This window comes from Elgaria multicarinata, chromosome 12 (assembly GCF_023053635.1).
Source record: "Elgaria multicarinata webbii isolate HBS135686 ecotype San Diego chromosome 12, rElgMul1.1.pri, whole genome shotgun sequence".
In the NCBI taxonomy this organism is placed as follows: Eukaryota; Metazoa; Chordata; class Lepidosauria; order Squamata; family Anguidae; genus Elgaria; species Elgaria multicarinata.
The window spans coordinates 21238283-21248204 of record NC_086182.1 but is presented as its reverse complement, the minus strand read 5'-3'; the positions used below and the strand labels follow the sequence as shown (position 1 = coordinate 21248204).

The following is a 9922-nucleotide window of genomic DNA, read 5'->3' as shown; positions in this document are numbered from 1 at the left end:
TCCGAGATTCCTATGCCCTGGAAGGCTGAAGCGGGCAGAGGCAAGATAAGCAGGGCACAAAATACCGTAGTTTGTGTTTTTATGAGTTTAACTTAGGGGTGCAATCCTATGGACTGCAGCCTTGCTGCTCAGAAGCCCCTGGACTCAGAGGCTTCCAAGATTTCTATACCCTGCCAGGCTGAAGCAGGCAGAGGCAATCTTTGTCTCCCTGTCGTCCAAACTTTCTTTTTTTTAACTAGACAGCCTTGACACCTTGTCTAGCGAGGGTGCTTTGGAGGGGCCCGGGGAAGGAGACTGGAGGAGGCTTGGGATAAAACTTATCCTGGCCTCTGCAGTCTCCTCCCCTTCCCACCCACTGGAACAGCCCCCTGCCTCCTTTCTCCAAGGTCGATTTCCTGACTTCGTAGAGGCAGCTGGCGTGGTTCTCTCTGCACTGGCTGCAAGGGGTTGGTGGATCCCGGCTCTCCTTTCCAAGGTCGGGGAACAGTCTCTGACCTCAGAGGGGGGAATCCAAGCCATTCCGTGCTTAGCTAGGGACTATAGGGTTGCTCTTTAATGCTTACTGCCTATAACGAGGCCTTAGGGGAGGCATTTCAACATTTTCGAATGGGGAAAAAATCCACAAAAGCAGGAAACCACCCAAAATACAGTGGCTGGGTAATATGGGGGGGGGGGGAGGTCAGGGGAAGGGACTGCAGCTTTCTGAGGAACCCTGGGTGTCTGGATTGGACCCTCAGCCAGAGGTTTTGCAACCACGGTTATATGAACATCTGAAGTTCCTTAAACCGTTGATGCATTTCGCCTAGTTTGGTCAATTCTGATTGCAAGTGACTCCGCTGTCTCTGGCAGGGTTCTTCCTAGCCTTGTTACAGAAATGCAGTGACAAATGAGGGCTCTGGATTTGGGACCTTATACATGCAGAGCACAGGCTCCACCACTGTGCTCCCACGTTTGCAAAGAAAGAAGCGACAGCTCCTCTTTGCAGGTCTCTAGCTCGGAAATCCACACTCCAATCCTTCGTGAAAGTCTGCCTGGTCCGCTGCAATAGATTGGCCCACGTGGGCGTGGATGCAGCTGCAGAAGCAGGCTTCGAAACACAGAGGCACAAACAGGCAGCCCAGCAAGACCTGCCCGCATGCAGACTCCTGGATCTATGCGCATCCTCAGGTTGATCTCTGTCCCCAGACTTTCAGAAATGTGCAATAGCTCTTGCTAGACTCTACAACAGAAGTGGGGAACCTCAGGCCTATGAGCCAAATCTCCCACCACCCAGGGTCTCAATCTGTCTTTCCAGCATCCCCATAAAGCCACACCCCCTTCTCCTGGCCACATCCCCTTTCCCCTGGACACCCACCATGGGTTGTTTTTCCAGCATCTGTATTCCCTTCCCCCACTCCACCCTGCCATTCTAAAAGGCCAAAATGTCTCTTCTAAGGCTGGGAGTAAGAGCTTTGAGCTAAAATGTGCTGGTATTTTTGTAACTTTGGACCGACCCCTTTGGCCTTTAGCCCCACACACCACCGGAACAAAGCCCTCGAGAGCTTCTCGGAGATGGAATTTGGTCCTTGGCCTGAAAGGCTCCCCCTGAAAGGTTCGGTCCTTAAATGAGGTCTCATTAAAGAGCCCAGTATGGGGTAGCGAACAGAGCAGCCTGCCCCAACCTTGTGTCTTCCAGATGTCTTGGACTGCAGCTCCCATCATTCCCAGCCAATATGGTGCCAGGTGGGGAAGGATCAAACAGAACGTCAACACTCATGGCGTGATCTTGGCCTAGTTGCTTAGCCTCTTGGCCTAGCCTACTTCACAGGATTGTTTGAGGATAAAACTAGAGACCTGTTCTGGAGAACTCCTCGATAGCAACTAGCCCAGTGTTTTCCTACTCTGACTGGCAGCACCCTTGATGCTCCAGCCGATGTTTCCCCCAATCAACTGATCATTCTTTTCTTTTTTAAAAAAAGACCTTGAGATGCCAGGGGTTGAACCTGGGACCTTCTGTATGCGATTTGCATGCTCTTCCACTGAGCTACGACCTCCCCAATCAACAGATGGGATATCCTTTGCAGGAGAAGTGTGAGCGCATGAGAATCAGTGGCGTCTCTTTCAAGAGGATAGAGCCACCTCTAGTCCGTGGCTCAAGAACCTGCTGAAATAGGAAACATTTCCTTAACCGTCTTAAACTTCTGAATAAGGATGGGATGGACCTGGAAACTTGTGAAGGTGTCCCCATATCAGTTTGATGGTACAACTGCAAGAGACAGTAGCAGCCACCAGCTAGGCATCTCCTAATGAATAGGGGCGCATGGTGGAAAAAAAACAGGGATCTTGCAAGACTCCTAAGGAAGTCTTAAAACCCCTTTTTTTTAAAAAAAAAAAACCTGAAATTTAGGGCAACCCTATTGAAGGTTACTGGTGTGGTCTGAGATATACGACTTGTGGATCCATTCCCATTGGGTTAATTACCAATGTGTACAAAAGTCTCAAGGTGCTTGCATGCAAACACCAGGCTTTATGGCAGGGGTGGGCTGTTTATTGGCCCTCCAGATCTTTTGGGCTACAACTCCCATCAGCCCTTGCCAGCATAGCCAATGGTGAGGGCTGATGGGAATTGTAGGGCAAAACATCTGTAGAGGCACAAGGTACCACGGCCTGCTTGACGTCCCTTAGCTGGGCATCCTTCTCTAAAGCAAAAGTTCCGGCAACAACGGTGTGCTGTCCCTTGGGTGTTACAAATAGCAAAGTTAGTTGACTTTAAAATGTACAGAAGCAGGAGCACTGAACCTACTGTAAACCTTGTAAAGCGGCTCCAGCCAACCAGCGGAACACTGCGTGATTCACTTTTCTCTACAAGCAGAGCTCTGGCGTCTTTCCTAGAATAGGAAACGGGCATTGGCATGTGCAAAAACACGCCCAGAGCAAGCTCATTGCTATCCCCGAACACACGTACAGGCACAACGAGGCTTCCTCGCTACACACACACATATGCGCACGTAAGCGCACACATACACGCATTGCCAGCTGCCTTTAGGCATTGATTTCCACGGCACTGGGCTCCCCCTGCTGCTCCCGGATGATATGAACTCCAGCAGTCCGCACCAAACGCGCAGTGTTTTGGGTACGCCCTGGCGAGCTGGGGGACCTGGTGGGGGAAATGTGTGTTCTGGAGGCGGCCGGAGACCTGGCTGGGGAGCGATGGTATCGACGAGCAGACCGGACAGGCAGTCCCGGGGATCTTCCGGGAGGAGGCGGAGAGTTAGAGTAGCTGGGCGGAGAGGGTTCGGCAGTGTTGCGGGAATCGGGAAGGGATTCCTCGTCGGCTTCCGGGGAGTCCTTCGGGGAAGCGAGAGAAAGCAAGAGCCCACAGTTAGAAAGCCAGCCGCAGAACCGAAACCAACTCTGATGCGTTGCAACGGCCACTTCGAAGGGCAAAGTTAAAGGATGCGATCTTGTGTATGGCCCCATAGATCCATGTGAAGAAGGGCTCATCATTCCTAGCAAAAGCAGAGTCCTGAGGGTTAGGCTGATTGGACCACTAGTCACTCCCCATCCCCCAAAGAAGTGCATAACAGAGCGTGATGAGGACACTATCATCTGATGATAAAGATAGACACTTCGGGGGGGGGGCAACAGGGGGGCTTTGCATGCTGACTTTCCCAATTTCAATTCCTGGCATCTCCTAGTAGGGCTAGAAAAGAGATCCTGCCTGAAACCCTAGAGAGTCCCTGCCAATCAGTGTCGACAGCATTGAACTAGATGGATCAATGGTTTGACCTCAACTTCCTATCTTCCTGTCCATCCTTGTAAGGATTGCAACATTTCTCTGGGTGAAAGCAAAGTCCGAAATGTCCTCTTTTGCTTTCTGCTACAATAAGCCTTAGGAAGCGATATGGAGACTCAGATACTGGGCCTCTCTTGACTGCATCTTCTGCTGATACCTCTGGAGCCAGTTTGGTTGGAAGAATGTATATGGATTGTCCACCATCCCCTTCCAGGTTTGCCAGGATGAGCTTCTCTACCATCCTCTCTTCAGAGACAAACCCACAAGGCAGTGAAAACATATACTTGCCATATCATGGTGCCTTCACAGGGTTATGCAAGCATTGTAAAGACAGTGGTGACATCTCACTGTCAGAAGTTGCTAAGATCTGTGGACAGTTGCCCTACGCGGTGAAGGACCCTCAATTAAGTATCCTCAGGTGTTTGACTGACTCCACCCACCAAGCCTGGCCATTGGATCTTCCTCAACAGCAAGGAGTATAAGAGGACTTACTGTTCTACTTGAGCTTTGTTTGAGTTACAAGGTCTTCCTTAGCTCTGGCATGTTTCTGTATCTTTGCTTATCCTTCAGCCTGGACTTCTGGTTTGCTCTTGTCTTGTCTCTCAGCTCTTTGGTTCCAAACTACTGCTTTGTCTCACAGATCTTGGCTCACCACAGGCTGCTGCCCAGGTCGCAGCCCGGACCCTAACATTCTATCCCATCCTTTGACGGTGTCACTTATGAGTCTATGTCTGGCCACATGTCCAGAAATATACACCTCTTGCAAACAGCTCCAATAAGCCGCCATACTAGGCAGGCAACAGCTTAGAGAATCCAGCAAAAAAACTGGCCAAATATTCCCCTCCCTTTTATGGAACCATTCATGCCCTGCAAAAGAGGCAATTTCTAAACATTGTGTGTGGGGTGGGTGGGGGTGTCTTATCTTTAAAACTGAAGTGGCCAAGGGTGTTTCTCCTTCTTCTTTTAAAAAAAGTCTTGCCTCCACTTCAAGTGGCAGCCTGGCTGCCCTGAGCAACCCAGCAACTGTCATAGGACAGGATGTCCCATGGCAATGATGCTACGTCATGATGCAGCGTCATTCCTAGGGTCATTAGTGGAGGAGTAGGGCTGCCCCCATGGCTTAACAAAAACGAAAACAAACCCACCTTCTGTTTAAAGGTAAACCACCACCACCCACAAATCTGAACATTCTCAGAATTTGCTCACTGCCAAAGGTTGCTCCAATATTTTAAGGGGCATTTTTCATCCCATCCCCCTGAAACTTACCAATGGAATACTTGAGCCAGCATTCATCCGTGACAACAATGAAAACTGTTGTTTCTGGCCTAGCCTTCCAGGCTTTTGATCGAATCTTCCTGTTTTCCAGGGTTTTTTTTGTTTGTCTGCTGCGGTTTGTTTCATATTTTTAGTCCATTGTTTTGATTGGTGGTGGTTTTAATAATACTGTTTTAATTTTTTTTTGCTGTTTCAGCCGTTTTAGGGATCATACGGTCCAAAGGGATTAAAATATTTAAAAATAAACAAACACTTCTTGGTATATGGGAATACCACGCCCCCTTGTGGCAGTGTTAAGACATGACTCTGGTTTCGGTGCCACCAATTTCTTTGTGTCCTTTGTGGCACAGCGGTTTAAGGGTTAGTGCTCCAGACTGACACAGTAGAAGAGAGCAGAGGCCAGTTCACATTCTGCCAGCACTGTGCTGAAAGTTCAGAAAGCAGACCCCTTCCCTCCCATCTTCAAAGTTCTTTTAAGGCCTAACACTGAATCCAAAGCCTGACCCGTGAAACTTACTTTGTCTTTCAGGATGTACAAAGCGACTGGATTCTTGCGTTCCTGCTCTCCGCTTCGAGGGATAATCTCAACTGCATTAAAAGGAGGAAGGAAATCAATTTTTATATGATGAGGATGATGGTGATGATGAGGATGATGTGCAAAAGGCTCCCATGAGGAAGCAAAGGAGACAGGTTTGGAGAAAGAGGTAGGCAGATTGTGCCTAAGTCAACCCCTTGGGGCATCAGAGGAAATGCTCATTATTGGGCACTCACAGAGTTTCACAGGTCATATTCATGATTTCGTTTGCCTCCTGTGTATCTCTCATCCCTTCTGGCCTTCTTCCCGTGACAAAAAAAAAGACTCCAGTAAGTCCTACTCATTTTTTGAGATGGCACTTGCCGCTATCTCCTGCTGTGTGCAGGAGAAGCGGTGCGATAAAAACAGCCCACTGAGTGGGCCATGTGGACGTTGTTTACTTCCTCTTTCTTCTCCCTGAGGAAGAGGAAGTATTGCGCAACAAAAGCAGCAGCAGAGAAGCGACAGTAGGGAATCGTGATTTTGCCCCCGTCTGATGGAGCTCATAGCCAGACAGCTCTTGTCATATCCCCTGATTCTGAGGATCTGCATTATCCTGAGGAAGACTTGGATTCAGACAAGACATAGGTAGGAATGTCAGTGAAATCTGCAGCAGAACCAAATGAGTTCAGACTTTTATGAATTCAGCCTGTGAATTCTGCAGCAGACTTTGTTCTCCCCCTGTCGGGTGGATTCTAACCTTTGGGAACTTTGTGCAAACTTCATCATAGGCAAATATACAAAAACGTTAAAAGAACAGCCAAAAATGTGCATTTCCCCCAAAAGATAAAGCATGAAAATGCACATTTGGGGGGAAATTGTGCATTTTTGTATATTCAAATTTGCGCAAATTCAGAAACTGGGGGGAAATCCAATCCCGTGACTGGGTGAACAACAGACCAAAAGGAGTCCAACAATCCATTAAATACAGGTGGAATGGACTTTACACAATCCGTACATCCCTAATTACAGGTCACCCCACTTCAGTGAGAGTCCTCAGCATCCCTTTCTATACGTTCTAGCTGACCCTTACCCTCCTTCCATTACTCTACCTTATGCTAACTAGATACCTGCTGGAAACACCTGGAGGATGCATGAACTTCCCAGGTTATTGATTGGTCAGGTTCAATTTTCCTCTCTGGAAACCTATAGGAATATGTTTGTTTGTATGTTTAGGCGGGGAGTGGGGATGTCGTTTGTATCTGACTGGTTGGAAAAAAGTTACAAGACTAGGTATGCATGAGAATCGTATCTTAGTTCATTTTTTATCAGGTTTTTCCCAGTTCGCACCTTCCAGACCCAACACAATAGGTCCGGCATGCCTGAAGTCTGTGCATCCAAGTTCTTGGTCAAAGTTAGGCAACCTGGTGACAATGGGCACCAGTGTGCCCCGAGACACTTTTCTTGGCATCCACCAAGGTATTATGACAGGCAGCCTATGACAGCCATTTTGTGCTGGTGCCCAGGACACTTACTCAAATGACCAGATGTGCCCAGTGGTGCAAAGAGGTTGCCTTCCCCTGTTCCAGGCCCCTAAGACCTGGCTCCTGGGTCCACTCCTGGCTCCCTGCTGAATGCAGCCCTGAGAATCATACACCATGCTCTGCAGATAACACAGGAGCAATTCCTAGAAGATGCCAGCCCGAGATTCGGTATTCAGAAATTGAAGAAAGATGCATTGTTTACCGTCATGTTTTAAGTGCTCATCGTTCTGATCGACGTATTCGGAGGAACTTTGCTTCTCCATTTTCCGTTTGTTCCTGAAACAAAAAAGGTCCCAAAGGTTGTTTTAGTTGACAGCCTCAGTTTTGGAAAGAGGCATCGTGTCAGTCCATGGGCAAGGTTGGGATCATCACCGCATAGACTTGGCAGCTTGCAACAAAGTCCAGTAGGTTATCATCTCACAGTAAAGCTGGCCACTTTGAGGTCTGCCCCTGAGGAGAGGAGGTAGAACTCAAAGTGGCCTTACTTGAACTAAGGAACTTCATAGAATCATAGAATAGTAGAGTTGGAAGGGGCCTATAAGCCCATCGAGTCCAACCCCCTGCTCAGTGCAGGAATCCACCTTAAAGCATACCTGACAAGTGGTTGTCCAGCTGCCTCTTGAAGGCCTCTAGTGTGGGAGAGCCCACAACCTCCCTAGGTAACTGGTTCTATTGCTGTACTGCATTGCAACTTCCAAGAGAGGTTGCAATGCAGAACAGCTGAGCTACAATTCACCAAGATGTTCAGGCATATCCCCTGTGGTTCTGAAGATCTGCATTACCCTGAAGAAGACTTGGATTTAGACAAGACACAGGTAGGGATGTCAATGAAATCTGCAACAGAACCAAATGAGGGCAGATTTTTATGAATCCGACCTGTGAGTTCCACAGCAGAACGGCTCTCCCTCCATTGGGCGGATCCCGCAAACTTGCAAAACGTTATTGTAACCTTTGGGAATTTTGTGCAAATTTCATCGTAGGCAAATATGCAAAAATATTTGAACTAAGGAAGTTCAAAGGGAGGTTGCAATGCAGAACAGATGAGCTACAATTCACCAAGGTGTTCAGGCATATCCCGTGGCTTAGACTATTTCATATCACACAACATGTGTGAATCAGCTTACCAATGCAAGCGTTTCTGTGTGGACATCCAACAACCATTTTGTGAATGGCCAACGTTATTTAGAGAATTATCACTATCTGCACTCTTCTCCATTTTCAATTCCTTCTGCACTGTTTACAATTTCTATTCCAACCCCAGCCTCCAACAATGGCTCAGTTCACACACTTTTCTCAACAGTGGTGTAACAATCACCGTTGAGAAAAGTGTCATCTGGAGGGAAAACTCCACCCCACGGTGGAGTTTTGGTTTTTTTAAAAAAACACTCCAACTGAATCTCCACGCTGTGTAAAGGAGAGTTCCTGCACAACTATTGTGTTGAGTGTTGTCTGGAGGGCTCCGTGAAGTTTCCTGTTGAGTGGAGTTTCCCAGTGGCCATAGAGTGCCCTGGCAAGAGTGGTGAAAGCAGGGAGTACCGCTCTAGGAGAGCCGCTGGGATTGGTTTGGTTTTTTTGCAGCAATGGCTGATGGGATACCATTGGGAGGACTGGAGGAGGAGAGAAGGCAGAATCAAACACTACATTTACTTTTACCCCACTTCAGAGGAGGCCACACCCAACCAACGGTGGAATTGGAACATGTTGTGTGGTGAGTACCCCCTACAAACTCCACCGTTGAGTGGAGTTTTCCCACTGAGTAGAGGAAAGTGTTGTCTGAACTGAGCCAATCTGTGTCTATAAACTTGTAACTTAGGATAACACTTCATGCATCTGATGAAGTGGGCTGTAGTCCACAAAAGCTTATAAAATAGTCCGCTTTTAAGGTGCCACATGACTTTTGGTTGTTTTTCTATTTATATAATAGATACAGATATCTATATATTAAGGCTCATACTTCTTGGATGGTTTCCAACAGGCACAGACGGTCACTAAGGTAACCAGAAGGAAAATCCCCCCAGTGGAGAGAATAATATAGAGGGAGCTCCTTCCTATAGAGACACAAAAGATAAGAGAGGTATTAGAGGTTAAGTTAAACCTATTAAGCCAGTAAGGTATGCACTGGGGTGGCTTCAGGTCTTGGGAATTAACCTGGTTTCATGGTTTCAGCCTCCTTTAGAGGGTCTCTGGAGAAAGTAGTTCAATTTTAGGGGAAGGGGCTAGCTACAAGGGCCAGGTTTATGATAATGAGAACTTCTGCTGTGAGCTCCACCTTCATAGATGGGAGGTTCCTCCCTTGAGTTGTTGGAAGATTTATTCATTTTTATTTATTTATGACACTGATAACCTACTTTCCTATAAGGAGCTCAAGGCAGTGTATATGGTTCTCACGGCTGGGGAGGCCGGGGGATACGGTGTAAGCCGGCCTCCCCAGTCCACTGCCCTCACCACCCACCAGCACGACCCTTTCGCTGCGAGGAGGAGAGGAGATTCCTGGGTCTGAGCGCTGAGTCTGACCTCTGTTCCAAGAATTGGAACCATCCAGGAATCGGAACCATTCAGAACAAATAAAACAAAGGGCTTCTTCACACAGCGCATAGTGAAATTATGGAATTCTCTGCCATGAGGTGTAGTGATGGCCACCAAATTGGATGGCTTTAAAAGGGGGTTGGATAAATTCCTGGAGGAGAAGGCTATCAATGGCTACTAGCCCTGATGGTTATGCGCTACCTCCAGTATCCGAGGCAGCAAGCCTGTGTGCACCAGTGGCTGGGGAACATGGGTGGGAGGCTGCTGTTGCACCATGTCCCGCTTGTT

At 47.9% G+C, this 9922-nt stretch overlaps 1 protein-coding gene across 1 annotated transcript in view; it reads right to left on the bottom strand.

Moving 5' to 3' along the window:
• Positions 1-2417: 2417 nt before the first annotated feature.
• HEPACAM (hepatic and glial cell adhesion molecule) overlaps positions 2418-9922 on the bottom strand; it is a 32375-nt gene continuing 24870 nt past the window's right edge. Inside the window, exons 4-7 of the mRNA XM_063139262.1 lie at positions 9063-9156; positions 7311-7384; positions 5568-5638; positions 2418-3327 (exon numbers count right to left, since the gene is read on the bottom strand). Coding sequence (XP_062995332.1) covers positions 3022-3327; positions 5568-5638; positions 7311-7384; positions 9063-9156 — 545 coding nt within the window. The 3' untranslated portion in view covers positions 2418-3021. The remainder of the gene's footprint in view (positions 3328-5567; positions 5639-7310; positions 7385-9062; positions 9157-9922) is intronic.